The following is a 21369-nucleotide window of genomic DNA, read 5'->3' on the forward strand; positions in this document are numbered from 1 at the left end:
ACCACAACAATTGCTCATACTGTCAATATATGCATACGACTCAGAGACTCAGGGGTTTGAAAACGAAAACGAAGCGTGTGTGTGTGTGTGTGTGTGTGTGTGAGAGAGAGAGAGAGAGAAGAGAAGAGCAGAGGAGAAAGAGCACATGGTGGCATTGATTTCATTTGGCATACAAACACCAGACTACACATGCAAGCCATGTGCATTATTTAATCCCCCTTCTCCTTATTAGTCCTTTTGAAGACAGTTGTTGACATGTCTTGGCTTTTGAACGTTGATAATACATCGGTAACCTCGTAAGTCAAAGCAAAACTAATATCGACATCTCTCGAAGCTGATAAATATCAAATTATGAATCGCTATTAGGTTAAAGTATCGATAATATCAATTACATATTCATTTGTCAAAAAAGTATATTTAAGCGCACTCGTAGCCATATAAATATCAATTTTGAATTGCTGTTAGGTTAAAGTGTCGATAATATCAATTACATATTCATCTACGAAAAAAAGTACATTTAGCTCGTAGCCTTGTATACTCAAAAGTTTTACACCACATATCTTCCAAAGAAACAATCTTATGTCAGGAACGTATAATTTTTGTTTGTCAAATAATAGATTTGTTAGATTAAATGTTATATTAGAGAGTCGACAGAGTTCGAACCCATGTCTTCAAAGAAACAATCTTATGTCAGGAACGTACAATTAGATGTACCTAGAAACCGAGTGTCGTTGCATAATTGGATGTTGAATTTGATCCAACGACTTAAAAGTAGTAAGAGATCTTATATTATATTTGAGGCACTGGTTGTTACACAATTGACTGTTGGCTTTTGATTTAATAGCTTAAAACTGATAATCGCGGACCATTAGATTTGATCTAGTGGCTTCAAAGATGTAGACCTTCAATACATGTAGATACTTAAGAAAAATATTTATAATTGCATTGGTCTTCTCTCCCTTTTGGGGGCGCAAGTGCAATTTTCAATAATATCAGCCTATAAATCCATTAGCAATAATACATCGCCCAATTACTCTCTCCACTTACTTAATATATTCCACGAGTGGTATGATTTCATATTGATGATGAATAACCTTAAAATTATCATGGTGTTTATTGAGAGCTAAGGAAGCATCTGTAATCAGTCCGACATTCAACAGCAAATTGCCTTTGTTGTTAAGTTTAAAGGTTTTCCCACCCACCACACCAAATGCACCAATCTACTCATGCATTTGACAACATTGGTTTCATATGATTATCACTAACACAATGTTTTGTATTCCTTGTGAAGTCATCGGAGTCTTACTAATTCAAGTATTATAATATGATTGATATGGGGTTTATATATATATATATTTTTTAATACATCGATATTTTTTATACTAAAGAGGAGGGGGAATTCGGTTAAGCCACACAATGGGCAACCTAATTTGGTATCGAATTCGTCATCCATGAGATTCAAACCTAAGACCTCTCATTTCCAAGTGAAGATAAATATCACCAGACCGTAGTAATGAATGACAAGAATTATATTTAGAATATATCTATATCTATCTATGTATATAAAGTGAGAAGACTAAAAAGGTGAAACATTCAAAATGCCAAAAAATGCCCCTCCCTAATTAAGAATTCCACAACAAAACAATTTAATTAACAAGGGTAAAATAGTAAAACTAGATCATTTTGAAAATTTCATACAAAGCACCCACGATGTGGGTGGTTACTTGATGATATTAATATTACTATATTTGACAAAAAAAAAATCAATTAGCATACACGTAAGCATGTACTAAGGGGCTAGTTATTAATAAAAAGACCGGTTACAATATTGCGGGTATCATAAAATTATCACTAAAACCATGTCTACTCATGCATTTGAGAACATATTTGGTTTCATATAATTATCACCAAGCATGTCTCGTAATCCTATTATGGAGAAGATCATAGTGTTACTAATTTAGGGATTATATTATGAATGGACGATAATGTGTATTTTAGCGTATGTATTATTAATACATAAATTACGTGTTATAATATTAGTGTAATTTTGGAATTACATTCTTAACTGTTGATAGAGAGAAATAAATGATGCAAACACCTGGTTTATAAAAATTTACAAGATGCACCACATCTATTCATATCTAATCTTACGATCAAGATGTAAGGGATTTTGTTGCTCAACTCATTAAGAGCATTTACTCGTAAACACAACTTTGATTCTCATTCAGTCATCTTTATATCTCCCCGATTACTATACAAAACAAAATATCTGTTTGCAGAGATGGCGGAGTTGTTAGCATGCATATTAATTAGCCCCGACCCACTCAAAGATAAGAACACGAAATTAACGTCCATACATGTTTACTTTGCCCAAACTCCATGAAACCTAATCATAAATCTATTGGAGGTTGCCGGCTCCACAAAAGCATCATTTCATTAGTCGCAAGCATGTGCTTCTCTTAGCAGTTACATCAGTAGTATTGCCCAAGCATGCATGTTTCTGCTTTATATATATATATATATATATATATATATATATATATATATATATATATTGAATTTTACCATGAAATAGTGAATTGAATGAGTCTGCTTTAGAACAGTAAAGTCAATTGCTTTTGAAAGGATATAACAGAATAAGTTGCATTTGCAGTACTATATTGCACGCACTTGATTAATTTGTTTATTATTCGGAGTTGGATAGATATGATGTTCTTTGGCCAGCTAGCGTTGTAAACCAAGTTAGGTATATAAATCTTTGTTCCAGGCATCCAGCTAGGTTACAGAAACAAATAACATTGTTTATATCTTCCACTAATTTTATATATTCTTTTGCTAACTTTTTTTTTTAATATGGAATCAAAGCTCAAAATGATGTTATTTTAGTTGCTTTCAATTGAGTTTAACCATATATATCACCAGTGAGAGAGTTTCCTTCTTTCACACTTCACATTACCAATGCATAATTCTCCAAAAGGTTGAGACGGGACCATATATATAGTGTCATAGTGATTAGATTTGTAGACGAGCAATTTATGTATGAGTGGTATAAATATCAAAAGGGCATTATGTTTGCGATAATCGCTCTGATGTGATTGTGATTTGTATATACTTATATATATTGGTTGAAGTTCCATCGACGGTGGAGAGCTATTCACACATGATCATGAAGACGAAACCCTATTTGTCATACAGAAGCAGCAGTTACCTTCAAATATGCAACCCTAATTAAGTTCTAATGAGAAAATTGCATCTAATTCTCAGCTCAATGAAGCAACAGACGGAGGAGGAGTGGTATTGTTGGTACTGTGGCAAAGATATTCTAAGAAGAGATATATATATATATAGTGGCACACATGAGGAAAATCGTTAGTCGCATGTGATCTGTCAAGGCATAGACCAACAACATAGATCGGTGTTGCATTGAATCACCTTTAAATGTCTTCGACCATGTAAGTAAGCAACCAACCAATGATTAATGCTAGAGAGATTAAATTTACAAATAAAAAATAAACACATTAATCAACACTTTAGTAATAATTCAATCATCAACTTTCATATATTTAGTTTACAAAATTTGATTTACAAATTTAATTGCATTACCCTTTTCATAAATATAGGTCTTGCGCCATGTGAGTACAAGAAAAGCCAAGGGAAGAGAAAAGGACATGCGTTTGAAAATCGTATAGTCTAGACTATTAAAGTTGTTTAGACCACATGGAGGTGTCGTGGGTTTGTCCATTAAACTCCAATAACAAATAAAGTAGAAGAGAAAAAGAAAAAGTCGTGGAGAAGATGGCAATTCCATATGGTCAGCATTACCTACCTAGAGAGAGAGAGAGAGAGAGAGAGAGAGAGAGAGAGAGAGAGAGAGAGAGAGTTGATTCATATGATAATCCCAACTGGGGTTATAGTGAAGCAAATCAGGTTCGTCGTCCTGGATGGCGACAACTTCTCTAACCAGTGTCCATTGGTTTTTGAAGGTAGGAAACTCGGGGGGCCAATGGCCAACCATCCTATATAAACTTGAAATTTTTCTTCCAATATATAAGACGTTTAAATTGTGACAATGTGTGTCTAATCAATCTATTTCTGAACATGAACTTTGACAGTAAAATTTAGGATTTATTTGATAAATTACTTTGTTTTTAATTTTTATCTTCTGTCATTGAGATATTGGGGAAAAAACATATGCTGGAAATGAAAAATGAAGAAGGGTGGTGCGAAAGACAACGAAACAAACAAAGAGGAATGAATGAAAAAAAATCTTGAAAGTGAAACCAATTAGTTTAATACAGTTTTTTCTTTCCATCTTGTACATTTCCTTACTTCTAGATGTACTTCCTCCACTCTAATACAAAATTTAAAATAAAAATAAAATGATCATCAAATAAATTCTTTAAGGGTTAGGTTTCATGTCCCCTTTCTCTCCTCACTTGTATTTTTTTGTTTTCGTTTTTAGATGATTAAGGTGACTCTTAAAGTTTAAATACATCGATCCGCATATAATAACAAGTGAAAAATGAAAACACATAGCATTGTTTAAGTTTCATACCATAATTTCTTCTAATGTATTGTATGATTCTGTTACAGTTTGAGCTCACATTTTTATTTTATAGAGAAGACACTATTTATGGTGACATGCACCAGGAATTAGGGATATTTTTCTTCAATTTATAATATTCAATCTGGATTATTGGGATCGCCAATTGATTTCGGAATTATTAAAGGAATAAAACAAGAGAAGAACGTTCCTAGCTAGAAATGATGAATTTATTAAAGAGAGTTTTAACGAAATACTTCTGGTACTGTTCATTTTTAACAAAAAAACCATATGTTTACTTTTTTCTGGTACCATTCACTACACCTTTATTTGTCATTTTTCATTAAAACTAAAGTTTTTTTGGACTTTTCGTTAGTTTTCCTTTTATTAAACCCATAGGGCGATGATTAATTACTAAAATAATCCTAAATAGTAACTCCAATTATTGTATATGGAGTATGGAGGGCAATTTCTTGTACACTAGAGCACTTCTAATAGGGTCGACAATCGAGTAGACAAATTTATTTTGATGAGCTACATACGCAAAAACTACCTCTAATGGTATAGGCAATTAAGTTTGCAAATGGATAGTGATTTTAACACTCTTTTTATATTGTACACACCCTTTGTTAATCGTAATTATTGATTTTACTTTAATTGTTTAATCTAACGGCTACAAAACTTGAGGGTTGTATATGAGGTGAGAAAATGTGTGTAACAAGCAGTAACCATCGCATATTTTGCCTATTCTTCCAAAGTACGTAGGCAATGTTAACTACAATACCATGAGCAGGCCAATGGGGCCTCACATCTCCTTTTATAGTAAAATATTCTATGTCACAAAACTAAGAGGTAAAATTAAATATTATAGATGAAAGAAAATAATAAATATAATTTTGCCTATTTGGTTTGTCTAAACTATTGGAGTGACAAACTTTTTCCATGAAGCAATTGAGTAGGCAACATGTCACGTTAACCTTTATAATACAAGTTTGCCTACTTTGATTGCCTATACCATTGGAGATGCAATTAGGATTGGCCACATTAATAATATCGACCTTGAAAATAAGCTCAAGTTGAGGAGAAAGATTTAAATAATACATGTACATTGTCATCATAGTTTCTCGTGATAATAATATAAAGATATATTTAATTTTTCTATATATAACGTTGACACGAAACGCTACGATAACGGGATTTCCATATCATACATAAGTTGCTTCCCAAGTTGAGAAGCTGGCTGTACTCTTCTTTTCTCTGGTGCAGGGCCATATTAATTTAGGTGACCTTTTATATTGTTTATGTCATATATAGTTACTAATTGATTGGATTAGACAAGTCTTTTTCTTTAGTGCGTGACAAGGTTTTTCACAAGCTTTCAAGGGTTTATATGCATTCCGCTCAATTAATACAATGTGCTAGAAACTAAAAACTGATCATGCATGGCTTATGATTTGATCGATATTGAGCATGAAGATGCCAATTTGGCTTAACATCTCAAAAGCTAATAATTAATCACTGTACTATTAATCTTCCGAGATTAACTAACTAATGTGTGGTTTTAGACTTTTATTAGTTTATGAATTATCACAGTATAGTTAATAAACTAAACCCAAAGAAAAATTGCTAACAGAGCAATTTAGTTTTAAAGAAAAGAAAGTAAGGATAAAAAGGAGTATGATGAGGGTTTTCATAGCTTGCAGTAGCAGCAGCAGCCATGCGAAGCACGTACGTTTTGATGAGGAAATTTCATTTGCTTTTCGTAAATGGATGCATGCATGCACAGATCTGCCAAATTGTTTTTTACCTTCAGAATTCGGATACAAGAAAGATGGGTGGGTGATTCACTTAAATGGATAGGGGACCAAGCTAGACATTTCGGCAGGTACCATATGCATGTATAATTAAGTCACATTTTTCTGCCAAAATATTTCAAACTTTAAAGCATGTATGTGTATATATATATGTACGAAATATCGAGTCTCCATATTTAGGCTTTGTGCATTTATTTGCATTTTATTCTATCTAAGCCATTATATCAAGTCTAACGATTTAAAACTTGACACACAAGATATATATATATATATATATATATATATATATAGGTTAAAAGTTTAACTGTAATTTTGTATAAGGGGAAAATATTTCCCTTTTAATGTGTGTTTCACTGATCTGTCTTAGAAGAAAGAAGGTATGCTGTTTTCATTGAAAGCATTCGTTCACGTCAGGGGCCGAAGGGCTTGTACTTAATTTTGTCGAGATTTAGTTGGTGATATGGCTCTTTATTTTACTTACCAAACATCTATGTGAAAAAAAGAGAGATGAAAATGATCGATGCCGATAGCAATGCATAATTTAATTCGAATATCTGAGCCCTAAAAAAGATCTCCGCTCATTCAAGGGCTATGATTGCCCATACTCTCTCTATAGTCTCTGGTTCTTTGTGTGTGCATTTGGCCTGCTGAAATTTTTCTATATATCTTATTAGTTTCGGACTAGGATCCCCTCCAGATCTTTTTGTGCGGAGCCTGCAGACCAACTAATCTCATCCATTGACGTTAATTGTGCGGTTGTAAATAAGATCACGCTAAACAACACCGTTTTCTCTCCCTCACCATGCGAGATGTATCTCCCTTTCTCTCTCGAGGGCTCTGATGCCCGTACTCTCTACAGGCTATAGTTCTCTGTGTCATTTGGCCGGCTGGGATTTTACTAGATATCTTATTAGTTTCATGTTATGGGTAGAAGTAAAAAAGAATTGTTTTCTTACGAGTTCTTTTCAAAATTCGATAAAAGAAACATGCATGTTTCTTTCGCATGGTCTAATTGTGGTCAAACATAACATCAACAATAATTGGAGTAATGTTGTCGTAATTAATCGGTTTAGTTGTCATGCACATAGATAATTATATTCAATATCTTCTTGCGGGGACCAAACAAGTGTGTGATACAGTGACACAGCAGCTACCTTGTCAAAGAGATGAGAGGACGCTCAAGAAACGATGCCAAATTTTCTCACTTTTAAACTCTCATCTTATTAAATTAATCTTCAGTTGAAAAAAATCTGGACTGGAAATTTTGAGTTTAATTAATTCCTACAAATTGTAACCAAGTTCGCATGGTAAGTTGGAGAATCTGAGTTCTACAGGGGTTGAGTCTGACTGTTTAAATTACAAAATATATTGTTTAGTTTAAACTCATATAAAACGTTGTAAAAGACTTTAATGAGGAGATAATTTAACCATCTCAACTCTTCAAGGGCTATATATACATATCATTAGTATCTTTTTTTTTTTCTTTTCCAATTTAGGTTTTGTTTTGATGCATCTATGTTGCATAAACCAATCCTATAACATTGCATGCAACGATAGCCAATAAATGAATATTGTGCAAACAATTATATGGTGTTTCAGAGTATATACTTCAAATGTTTTAATCATTGAATACTCCAAAACACCATAAAAATTCGAGAACAATTTTATGGTGCTTCAGAGTATATTAATTCAATCCTTTTAATCATTGAATACTCTGAAACACCATAAAAATTCCTCTAATGCGTTATCCAAGTGCCCTAGCTGCCGTTGACCAATATATATGATATTGTTACGTAGTCTTCGGGTTGAGCCAACTTTGACTTACTTCCAAGCTTTGAGGAAATTAGAAAGTAATATCCAGATATAAAGCTCGATTGTAACAGTGTCACAAGCAAAGAATGTTATTGTTCTATCATGACCACATGTATAAACCAAACCCACCATACGATTCTAAGACTAGTGTCGTATTCTTGTTATCCCCAATTCATTCAAACCACATATATATATGTGTGTGTGTGTGTGTGTGTGTGTGTGTTCACTGAATTTGATAAAAGATGGGAATAATCTATCTTGTCTTGGATGCTTTACAAAAATCTCTATTATTAAGCCTGTGGAGCTCATGCATTTCATCTCCATTTTTCTTCACTTGGAACGCTTCAAGTAGATTTTTTCGCCTTGAAGTTTATGTCACATTTGACCAAATGGAACTCTTAACCTATATATTATCAATGGTCAAAGGTAGTTTTAAGCTGGCATGAGTTGTATCCCAACGCAACATGGAAAATAAAATTACCCTTTCACTCGATCTAGCATAAATTATCCCACCCTACACTCGCCTCTATCGTGACAAAACTCAAGTCAATCATCCACACACTATGAACAAGGTAAAGAAAAAAAAATCCCTCCTTTAAAAGTTCCTTTGTCATAAATTATCGTCATTTTTTCTCATAATTCGGGTTAGCTCTGAGGACTATGCATTTTATTTAGAGTTTTGATATCGGAGGAAAGTCAAAAGTTGCCTACAAAAAGAAGTTTGAAAATTAGGGGAAATGACAAATCCTCGTTATGGATCAAATATTGACAACATCAACGTATCAACAGAATCTGAAAAATGGTTATTTTAATAACTGAAATTTTCCAAATGGGTTTAGAAATAGAATATCTTTTGGGTGCTACAACACGCAATTAGTAAGATGATTGGATAGAGCCCACATGCAAAATCCTCTCAAGTTGGCCCAATATCTATTGAACCCTAATAACGGGTTTTGAAAGCTTGAATTATGGACTTTTTGTTTACTAATCCCACCGGCCCACACTTGACTCAAAGATTGCAGTCCAATAACACACTCTAAACCAAAAGTGACGTCGTTTTTCGGTCTTCCTCCTCCATCCCTGCTTCTCAGCTCAGTCAAAACTGTGGAAGCATCCACAACTACAAGTTGTTTCTCCGTCTGAAATTGCAATTATCCTGAGAGTGTGAGAGAGAGAGGGAATGGCTACGGAATCGTCATCATCGTCGTCTGCGGCGGTGACAGAGCGGAGAGGAATACCAGGAGCGCAGTTCGTAGAGGACGTGCAGACCTATCTCACTCAGTTAGGCCTCGACGTCAACTCTGCCCTCGCCTTTCTCCAAGAAAGGTTCTGCCCATTTCGATTCACTCCTTTATCTATTGACCCTTTAAAGTAATTTTAATTCTGTGATCGGATTTTTGATTCGTACGTTTTAAATTTGGATTGAAATATATGAAAAGAGCTATTTTTCCAGTACTTTTTTGCTTCAAGGAATAAAAACTGTTAAAATGGATGCTTGTTAATGTTTTTTTTTTCTTTCCCTGTGTGATTGTTGCTTGCAGACTTCAGCAGTACAAATTGGTTGAAATGAAGCTTCAAGCTCAGCAGAGAGATCTTCAGGTTTTCTCGGCAATGCCCTTTTCTTTAGATCATAGCATTGTGTTCCTTGTTATTCGATTAGTCAACGTGGCTCGCTTGTTGTTTCGAAAAGCACACAACTACAAGTGATTATTAGACAGTGTGTCGACAGACTCAACACCATTGCATCTGACATAGTTTTTACCCCATTTATAGCTTTTGCCGGTACTTATGAAATTTGATGCTACTTGGCACAGTGGCACGTTGGAGTTTGCCTTTAAACCTTGAGTCTAATCTGCAGCTATATTGGACTTCGCCCGTAAAAAAAAAAAAAAAAAAAAAAAAAAAAATCCAAGTTTTTATAGTTAACTTGACCCCATTTCATCACCCTTGGGGTAAATTCTAGGCGTGAGAGAAAATGATTGTAGTGATTTTTCATGTTCTGTTTATAAAAATACATGTTATGGAATTGCTTCACTCATGATTGTACCTGACCTGTGACTTCAGTATCTGAAAAATCGGATTGATGTGTTTTATATCAACTTATACTGTTTCTCCAATGTTTTTTTTCTTTTTCCCATGTATTAATTTTGGATTCCTTCATTTTGATTATTAGGCAAAGATCCCTGATATTGAGAAGTGCTTAGACGTTGTTGCCACTTTGCAAGCCAAGAAGGGTACTGGTGAGGTTCGTTTTTTGTGATTCTCCACCCTTTGCAGTATGTGTAATACTATACTTGTTCTATCTCTATTTGTATTTGATGGACCTGTTTAGCAGCATGATTTTCCCTAGCAATGTCCCATTTGCGAAGCATGTTTTCTTGTAACACATGCAGTTTTACTCAATTCATGGTTTGAATTTTACTCTCATACATGAGCTTAGTGATGGTAAAAATTAAATTATTGGTGTATGATTGATTCTTTATCTTTTTTACATCTCCTATAACTTATCTTCTTCCATCCCCGCTTGTTTCTCATTTCTTTCTTTCTCAGTGAGGATCTACCCTGCAATTCCTGTTTAGGACTAAATGGCTTAAATATTTTTGCCTTCCTTACTGTGAATTTTGTACTGTCCCTTTAGGCCTTCAAAGAGGTATTCTTGTTTAATTAACTACAAACTATGCTATGTAATTGAGAACTTTATAGGTTTTTCTTACATCTTTTAGGATTGGAGTTGTGTTTAGACTTAGTAAAAGTGCTTTAGAGAGTTTGTGTGTGAGTGTGTTTTGAGTGGTGGGTGGGTTCTGGGGGTTAGGAGAGGAATGATATTTCCATACTTTATGTAACCAGCAGTTAAAGCAGTATCTCAATATGGCAGATTCTCTGAGTCTTACTGAAATACAAGAAAATTAGATCTAAAATTACAGATTACAGAATGCCGTTGCACTCTGCCGTGTGATTGCGATTACCATCAGGATAGTTGAAGTTGTAGTCATGGGTCATTAAACATAAAACTAGGTGTCTAGTCAGGTAACATGTTGATGATGCCAATTGATCACAAATGTAGAGTACACACCATTTGCTCATATATCAAAATTTCAGCTTTCAATTGAAGGAAAACTAATGAAAATGGCTTGAAAACTTTGAGTTTTAACGATAAGGACAAAATAAAGGGTAAAGTGAATAGTACCAGGATTGACTTTTTAGTGTAAAAATGTGGTTTTTCGTTAAAGTGAACAGTATCAGGAGCTTTTCATTAAAGTTCCCGTCAATTAATTAGATCATTTTTTCTTCACACTGTATTCGGGATGCAGGAACTTATTACAGATTTTGAGGTATCTGAAGGGATATATTCACGAGCTAGCATTGACGATACTGATTCAGTCTGTTTATGGCTGGGTGCGAATGTCATGTTGGAGTATTCTTGTGAAGAGGTAAGCCACTTCTTATATTAGCTGTTTATTGCTTTTGAGTTTAGAACACTAGCATCAGTTCTGTAATATTTTGATGCAGGCTACTGCTCTTCTCCAAAAGAATTTAGACAATGCTAGAGCCAGTTTAGAAGTTCTTCTTGCTGATCTACAATTCTTGAGAGATCAAGTGACAATAACCCAGGTACTGAATTTGAAAGAATAAGTTCATGGATTCTATGCTTTTTATGTGTGGATACTATACATTGTTTAATTATAGGCATTAAAGAGTATGAAACTTGCTAAAGTCTAAGGTCTATAATTACCAAAAGAACAAATGTGAAGGAAAAAAAATCTAAGGTCTATAACAGCGGTAGTGGCTGATGAAAGCAATTACTTCTTAACTTGTAATGCTTATATGTCTCTGTTTAGTAACCAGTATATATTTCTCATTGCTGGAAATCATAACGCTTTGACTACTATTAATCAGGTAACAATTGCTCGGGTGTACAACTGGGATGTTCATCAGCGCAGACTTCGACAATCTTCCCCTAAAGATTTGTGAATTGAATTTTCACCACCAGCCGGTTGGGAATATGGTTCAGTTTTAAGTTCTCTAGTGACTAAACTGTCCATCGTCTATTTACTTGCAAGAATCATACGTGCTCTCTTCATATTCGCGCTTCAAGTTCGTGTTCTGCTTAGTTAGAGAACATTTGTTCGTGGCAGAAGATGTTATATTTATTTAGGACCAGTTTTGATACGTGGTGGAATATTTGTGCTTGTTCTGTAACGTGTGAAATTGCTACAACATTAAATTGATAGGGCGTGCTTTGTTGTGAAATGCATATTCAGTACCTTGATTAACTCTTAAGTTTGGTTTTCATGTTAGTGCACGCGTTAATGAATACTCTTAATCTAGGGGCAGGAATCTACGATTTAAATTTGAAACTTTGGGATGGAAAATTATGTTATGGACCCACGGAAACTTCGATGTGAAAGAAATTTGTCGGCAAACCTAAGCAAAGATTGAGGTGTTATGTGTGGATGTGTTGCTGGGTCTGTGGTGATGTCAGTGCACATCTTATCCTTTCTCAAAAGGGTCGGAGATCTGGATGGTTGCTGATATAATATTCGCAGTCCTACACTTTTAGTCAGAAATGACATGATGTTAACACCTTAATGTGTGATTAAGTCAACTAATACAATGATTTGATTTTTGAACAAGACCCTAGTTGTTGCCTTTGAAAGGGGGATAATTATCTTCCTGTTTGTATATTGTAGGAAATGTTATCTTTTCGAGCAATTCCTGTTTAATTATCGAGTTAGTACCGTTTCTGTTCTTGACCGAATTCGATTAAGTTGGTGGGATTGCACTTAATGATCGCTTAGCTTGACACAGTTCAACAAAGTTCGAACCTGAATGATTTGTGTTAGTATCAATCGTAGTGCAATATTTGCCATTAATTTGCTTGGAACTCACATTAATTAATAATAGATATGGTGTGCTGCGCTTTTATGTGCGACTGCTGCTAGCATATTTCGCTATATAGTATTTCTCAGTGATTTGTGTGAGAGTTGTATTAACTAATAGTAAACATTTCACTGCACTTCTAAATGCAAATAATGTTAGCATCTTTCATCATTAAATAGGGATTCAGAACTCAGGCTGCTGTTCTTTTTTACCTTCGTAAAGCATACAATATAAGCATGTCATTGAGCACCTAATGTAAAAAGCATTAGCAGTTCTTTTTATTTTTTGGTAAACCAAGCCACACTTCAGTTACTGTTTTATACATGAGAGTTTGAGATGGGATTTTTTCTCTTGTATATATATGGGTTTGAGTTTTTGCACTTTTGCGTAAAGAGTCGGCTAATAAGCCCATAAAGTTCATTGCCTATCTTCTTTTGTCAAACAATCTGGGGTTTTTATGTTCATATTGTAATTCTCCTAACATTTCGAAGTCCTTGTAAGAGAGGATTATAATTTGAAAAGCCAAACTATTTCAAACATGGTGTGTTCCGTAATGTTTTTCAAATGAATAAAAGCGTTTTTAGATAATGAAAAGTGTTTATAACGATATTTTGCGTAATCAACTAAAAAGATTAATTCTCAATTGTAAAACATCTTCCATCACAAAACAATAAGAGTTTAGGAAGCAATTCCAAATATTTTTTAATAAGCATTATTTTTGTTGTGTTTCTTATTAAAATGGCACATGAGTCGACGTATTTCTTACAAAAAAACAATCATAAACAAGTCAGTGGAGATTTTTTTAATTAATTAATACGACTTAGCTTGTACTCAGCAGTGATCAACCAACAAGAAAACTTTATTGCTATACTAATAAAAAGATATATCAGAAAAAACTTTTGGTGGTCTTGTGGATTAGTTTAGTTTAGGTTTAGGATAAACAAAACCAAGAGGACCTACACAAAATCCAACGGATCACACAGTTTTGTTCCCGTGAACCACCACCACCACCACCACTTACAACTCAAAATAAACAACCTTCATATGTGTATTTAGTCCAAGTCAAGATTCCATGTCCATATAACTAAGAACTTAATTAAGTTTGATTTTTCTTTAATTTTTTACGGTGACAAATTAACTAATAAATTGATCGTTTCCGGTTGATCAGAATAATCCACCAACCAACCAACAAAACAAATCTCAAATTTTTCTTCTAACATTCTCGTCCATATATCCACCTCCTTGCTTAATTGTATTTATGTTTCTATTATTTATAAGAAACTCTATATATAATAAATATAGATGGTCCATTCATTGGACTAAAACACAAGTTGATCCTCTAATTGGTTTTGACTCCATCAGAATCCGCATTGTGGCAAGGCTTAAATGTTTTCCTTCTCCTTTTCAGGAAAACAAGTTGCAAGTTCATGGATTGTTCTTGTGAGACTTTCGTTTTCTTTCATGACTTTGACTTTTTATATCAATTAATCCTTGTTTCATTTATTATTATATCAGAAATTTGAAATAAAATTAGAATTAATGTAAGGTGGACTCTAACATGAATATTGTGAAATAGAAGTTAGATATATAACCAATAATAAAAAAAAAAAGATATATAACCTAATCACATTGTTCTAAAAGTCTCCGCCTAGGTGCTACGCGTCTGTCCACCACTTCAATTAATCCTTATGTGTTTAAAAATTAAGAAAAGGCACCTAGACCTATCTAGGCTCCCGCTTAGGTCACTCTCACTTAAACAAAAAATAGATAACTTTCATTTTGCATTCTATTTTCTCCATGTTTTCAATATGTTCTAATACTTTATAATCCTCATGCCATTTTTATTTTGCAAATTTAAATACAATTATTTATTTATTTATTGTATAAGTAGACATTTATTTATATATTATATAAAAATTTTAATTAAAATTAAAAAAACCACCTAGACCCTTGCCTAGATGCCTAGGTGCTAGGCCCCTACCCACCGTCCGACTAGCACCTAACGCCTTTTAGAACCTTACCTAATCATACAAATTTCTTCGCAGTGCAAAACAAGCACCTCAAGTTTCACCCTAAAAGAAATTAAAGACCACTCATAGATAAAAAAATCTCAAGATCTCATCAAGTAAAAATGATGGAGAATATATACATGGAGAAATGGAACAAAGAACAACTTGACATGGTAAAAAAAACTTAATATATTTAGTTTATCGTTTAAATTCCAATCAAATACATAGCTATACTATTAAATTCTAATGTTTACTAGGTCAAAATTTATTTTTAGGTTTTAGGCGTATATTTGGAACTTTGATGTATATATATTATCGTATTTTTCTTTGAATTAGGAATCTTACCGAGTCTAGAGTTGAGATAGGTAGGTATAAAAGGATACTTTATCATACCAACAAGTTTTGAGGTTTTCATATTTTCTAGTGAACTTGGGACTTTGGTTCTTATAAAATCATCCTTTTAAAATCATCGATAGATTCTATATATATCCATGTTATCATAAATTGAAGAAATTATGCACAATTACGCAGTTTATACCAGTGGCAATTGCCCAGAGTAAAATATCTTTCATACCCTAGTTAGTTTTTTATTAATTTTTTTTGCGGTCAATAACCTTAAAAATCTAATTTCCAATATCATTTGGTCTGTAGTTTTTATATTGTTCTGGGTTAATTTCCGAGTTGAAAAGTTGGAACAAGTGTAAAAAGAAATTTACAACAAGATAGAAAAAGAGCGGGAAAACAAGTACGGTTTTACGTGCGGATGCGTAAATATGCCATCATGGCTCGAAAAGGAGAAGGAATCACACACAAATATTTTATAGAGCCGTGCACGCAAATCCATGCGGGTTTGTCCTTATTGCCTAGTAATTAAAGTCACTTTGTCGTTTTGTTTCTATAAACGCGTTTTAGCATTGTTCCAATTAGATTAACTTAATACATTTAGTTCATAGTTAAACAAAGAAAATTGTTGACTTTGACCTCCCATGTGCGGCCAAGATGTTAAAATCACAAGATGGAGTCTAAAAATAATGTTATTAAAAATTGGGGTCTCAAAGTGAGTGATTAAAAAAATAGCAAAGAGGGATTAGGGTAACTTTAATTCGCCGCAATCATCGTTGGGGTGTTCACTCATCAAACGTCTAGAAAGTATTAGACAGTCAAAGGCTTGGAATTGGCTCCACACACGGTATATGTCACCCAATCATATAACTATACATGATATATTAGATAGATTATGATATAAATATGGTAATATTTGCTAAAATTTAGTTTGCATTAGCTTCAATGGTTTTTCTTTGCAGTATTTTCCGCTTCATTAGCTTCAATGGTTGAGTTGAACACTTTGTACTTTGTACTATTCGTCGGGTAAAATCTACTACGACGATATTTGTATGACAAACATTGCCTGATGGAATATTGTCGAGCAAGATTATAGGCGACGAAACTTTATTTGGTCTGACGAAATAATTTCGTCTGAAAATGATTTTCTTTTGTAGTGAATATGAGTTTAACTCACATCATTCGTCTTTTTCAGCATTTTTTATCAAGCTTAAAAACATGGTCACTTTTTTATACATTTATAATAAGAGTTTGACTCTCGTTATTCTTTTTTTTTTTTACCATTTCATATCAAGCTTAAAAACACAAATTGTTTAGCCATTTATGCGATTTAATAGAGGTTTTGAGTCTATTTCTTAATTCGATATCTAATGCACTAAGAAGAAGTTTTTGTATGATATACAACTAAAAGAAGGGTATTTCTCTTCTACAATGTTCAAAGAGGTCTCAAGTTAGAATAATTCACCCTGCTTAATGAAAACAGAAAAATGAGGGTTTTCTATTACCATTGATGATTAATTTTTATATATATATATATATATCCTTTAAATATGATATGCACTGTGTCTTTTAGTATGATCTTAGCATCTTAATTATTCAACGGTTTTAAATTTTAACATTGCATCACCGTTGGTCCCAAAAAATGGAGAGAACTTATTTGTGGATGTCTACAGAAAAAAATATTATATTGTTGGTCAAGGGTCATTAGGTCGACCATCAAGACCTTTAAACAACAGTCTTATATATTGTGGTATTGGAGGGGTTGGAGAAGAGAGACTTCTAACTTCTAAGAAGGTATTGACCTAGTGAAAGGATAAGTTCAGGGGTCCACAACTATGACTTTAATATTCATAATAATTAAATTAAAATATAATTTTTTTTTTTTTTTTTAAACGAAAGGGTTAATATGTTTAACTTTTTGGGTTGAAGGGTTAAATTGTTAGTTGTTAGGGAAGAAGAGGATTGGTGATGATCGAACTGCATCAGAGTGCATTGACATGATTGTTTTCTCCATTGTGGTAAAACGTCATCTGTATATATAGTATATATGTTAATTAATAAAAGAAAATCTTTCAGGATCTTGTTTAAGCTTAACTAAGAAATATATATAATGAAGGAAGAATAAATGGTAGTTCGCTATATAGTTTTAAAAAATTGCTTTCTGTAAACCTAAGCTCCAAGTTCATTTTGCACCATATAATATTAATAAATGATGTCAACATTAATCTAGAAAACGAATCCGAGAAAGTGACTTCTAAACCAAATAAATTTGATTTGGGTTATGCTAATTAAATGATCAGCATTAGTCATCTTTAAACTTGTTTTTAAAGCACCAAAATGATTTTACTTTCATATTTTTTTTATTGTGTCAAAATGGGAATCAAATGGGCATTCAGAAAATTCTAAACTAATTTGATAGACGTCGACATAGTAAACCTAATTTAGTATCCAAACATTTGGTTTGAAGTTTGCTTTGTGACCGTTTACCAGAAAAATCCAAAGGCAATAAAAATGTCGAATGCATGCACCAGAAGGTCCACAACCGTTCATTATTTCCAAAATATATTTTGTTTGTAAAATAATTATAAAGCTATTCAAACTGCAGGTTAACTATATGCATGTCAATAATTCGGTCCAATCTATCTTCATACCTAAAATTTTAGAAAACAGTTGAAGCCATCTAAAACTTATGAAAGTTCACACCTTAGATTCTGAAACATATATGTAAAGATATGAAGTATATAATAAAGTGGTCGGTGATAAGATAGATATATATATATATATATATATATATATATATATATATATATATATATATATATATATATATATACGTTGGCAGGTTTGATAGAGCTCGAATGTGGCATTTGGAAGTTATAATTTTTAGGGCTTGATCGATCGATGCTGCCTATAATAAAGCAAGTTTGCAATAAGACAGCAGCCACTAATGATTCCTCTGCTTTTATAAGCAATAATGTGGAAGAGAAAAGAATCTTAGCCCTTTTAGTTTATTGAGAATGCACAATAAAAGGTTCTACTGAATCGTTCTTATTCAAACGGCCAACTGCATGCAATATCTTGATGCCTTTTAGTTCAAGATATTAAAAAGAATTTTCTGAAAAAAAGTTAGGGTTTGTTAATTTATTGAAGTTGCATTCATTCAAGGTACAATGAATTATATAGTATCAATTAATTTATACGTGAACATTGTTCATGGTATATATTCAGGTTTGAATTTATAATTTTTATTGTTGGAGGTATTAATTAAGGAAAAAACATACATACAAGGCTATATTGGGCAATTTGGGCTGCCACATAATCTAAAAATATAATCTTCCTTCAAGACCGTCCTTTGTATCACATCCTATTGCATTATACATGCATGCAATCGAATGAGCAAATTAAATGATGTCACATCAACTTTTAGAGGTTTATCTCTCCTTTTCATATATGATGTGGAACGAATTTTAATCACACAAACAAATATCATGAACACTGTTAGAAGATGCATAATTCTTATTCATTTGTTTGAAAATTCTCTCTTTTTTTCTATAACTTAAGTTGTATTTGGAGCATTTTGTTTCATGGAATGCAAAATCATTTTCATGCACTTTTATTGTCCTTCAACACATCCTTGGTTTTTTATTTTTTATTGATTTTCTGTTAATTTATTTAGTTGTAAAGCTAAGAATAAACATGAGTACGCACAGAAAAAAGTGTTGCGTAGATAAAATTTCTCAAAACAATTAACATTACTAAATATGTGTAGTTAATCCTGTTGGATAGCTTTTTTTTTTCTTTTGACAAATCATGTTGGATAACTTGACACTATCAAAATGGTTTAACTTACCAACTCCGTATTGGTTTTGAGACATCATATAATAAAAGGAAAATTAATAAAAAAAATATTTGAAAACTTTGAGTTTTAACGATAAGGACAAAATAAAGGGTAGAGTGAATAGTACCAGAATTGACTTTTTAATGTAAAAATATGATTTTTCGTTAAAATGAACAATAACGGAAGCTTTTCTTTAAAGTTTCCTATAATAAAATGTGGTCACCACTAACTTTATATCCCTCAACCTCTTTCATTTTCCTAGTAACTTGCTCATTGACTTCTTGTTTAAAAACAAACCAAAAGAATACAATGCAACAGATATGTAAAAGGCATGAAATATTGTTATCCCCATCAATACATATTAGAAGCCTTTTAAGTTTTAAGGAAAGTTTAAGCCACCCCAAACCCCACATTTAATTAAAAGGGCTCGCAACCAAAGCTGTTTTGAGTGTATTCTGTGCAGCAAACAAGAAAAAATAAAAAGGAAAAGATCAAACTTCGCTGTTTTGGTGTCGTTGAAGAAACAAATATTCAAAGATTTGACTATTGACCTATGCGTTTTGAGTTTTTCAGATCCCCACACACGACATGCATATCGGCCTGTACAGCATCTGACTCGGAAACCCTTTAGTCAAACGTAAATTATCAGTCACCTTCGATGTGTCCTAGGGAGTCTAATACGAACATGTATCAGATCATCAGTCGGTCACCACGCCCCCAATGCATATCGTGCTTTACACGATCTCCAAATAGTAGGGTTTGTGTTTATAATTATTTGGTGCTGTTGAATGCATGTGAAAGGAATATATGTGAAAAACCCTGGCTACGCTTTAGGAATTTACCCTTTGTTTTTCGGTCTGATCTCACGTTCGCCCAAAAGCTTACCTACTAAGCAAAACAGAGTCAACTAGGTCTCGAATATGGAGTAGGATTCTTGCTCTTTCTCTTTTTTTTTTTTTTTTCTCACATTTTATTTTTTGTCTTTATAAGAAATTAATATAAAATGTTAACGTCACTTAAAGGTAGCCGTTCAAATAAGAAGGAAGGGAAGGAGAAAGAAATTATGATGAGAAAGAATCTTCCACCCTATAAAATATAACTTTTCACAGTGGTGTGATGTAATTATGAAAATACATTGTACATTAGCAAGAGAATCTTACTTGCAACATATATTACATATACTAGCCTTCATGCACGCATTTATGCGCGTGCAGAAGACATTTTTTGAATCACAGCGTGCTACGCGTGACTTACACATTTTGAATGTATTTATATTAGGTTTGGGCACGAGCCAGGCCGGGCCAGGTCAGGTAGAAGGATTTTGAGTTTGGGAATCGAACCTAACCCCTGGCCCGTTTCAAATGGGCCAGTTTGGGATAAGTCCACGGGTCCAATTACCTTTTTTTTTTTTTTTTTTTTACGGTTTTGGAACGGCACCAATTTGCTGAGCAGAAGCAGAAGCAAAACCAACCATTTTAGACACTCATTTGCAGTTTGCACTACTCATAACACATAAAAACAAATCCTACGAACATTTTTGCACTGCATGTGTTTAAACACAACCAAATCAATGTATATACTCCGCACATGTTAACGATTCTTCCATGCATGTCACGAAGTAAATAAACCATGAAATCCCAGATCCATAGTTTCTAACAGAACCCATTACTCTTACACACAAAACTACATCAAATCAATCTCACAAGTAATCAAATTGTTCAAATCAGCAAATCAAACCAGAGACGTCGTCTTCCTCATGGATCCACGACCTCCACCTTCGCCATTACAAATTACACTAGTTGATGAATCAAAACAAAATCAAAAACCCACAAAATTCCAAATCAGAAACCCACATAATTCCTAAATTAATTGAAAAACTTATGCAAAAACCCTAAATTCCTAAATCCGAAACCCTAATTGATAAATTACCTAGGGATTTGCTGGATGATGGTGGTGTTCGGCGAGGATGATGGTGATGGTGGTTGGCTGATGTGATGTCGACATAGTCGAGGTCGACTTAGTCACTACAGTGGGAGGGAGAACAAGAAAGTGTGGGGAGTCGATGTATAGTGTACGGAGATGGGAGCCTGGGCTCGAGATTAAGTTCTAAGACGAGAGAGGAAAGGAGAT

General features: G+C 33.3%; 1 protein-coding gene across 1 annotated transcript; it reads left to right on the top strand.

Annotated features, from left to right (window-relative positions):
- The first annotated feature begins 9247 nt into the window (after nucleotides 1-9247).
- Nucleotides 9248-12450, top strand: LOC137736796 (prefoldin subunit 3-like). The gene is made up of 6 exons (XM_068476066.1): nucleotides 9248-9495; nucleotides 9711-9768; nucleotides 10343-10414; nucleotides 11481-11600; nucleotides 11680-11781; nucleotides 12067-12450. Exons 1-6 carry the CDS (start codon nucleotides 9350-9352, stop codon nucleotides 12139-12141), a joined length of 573 nt encoding a protein of 190 aa, XP_068332167.1. The 5' UTR covers nucleotides 9248-9349; the 3' UTR covers nucleotides 12142-12450.
- Nucleotides 12451-21369: the final 8919 nt, after the last annotated feature.

This window comes from Pyrus communis, chromosome 6, assembly GCF_963583255.1.
Source record: "Pyrus communis chromosome 6, drPyrComm1.1, whole genome shotgun sequence".
Classification (NCBI taxonomy): domain Eukaryota; kingdom Viridiplantae; phylum Streptophyta; class Magnoliopsida; order Rosales; family Rosaceae; genus Pyrus; species Pyrus communis.

Coding starts and splice junctions, on each gene's coding strand:
- LOC137736796 (XM_068476066.1), top strand. CDS start 9,350: ATGGCTACGGAATCGTCATCATCGTCGTCTGCGGCGGTGACAGAGCGG. Junction 11,601..11,679: donor TGGAGTATTCTTGTGAAGAG/GTAAGCCACTTC, acceptor ATTTTGATGCAG/GCTACTGCTCTTCTCCAAAA. Junction 11,782..12,066: donor ATCAAGTGACAATAACCCAG/GTACTGAATTTG, acceptor ACTATTAATCAG/GTAACAATTGCTCGGGTGTA.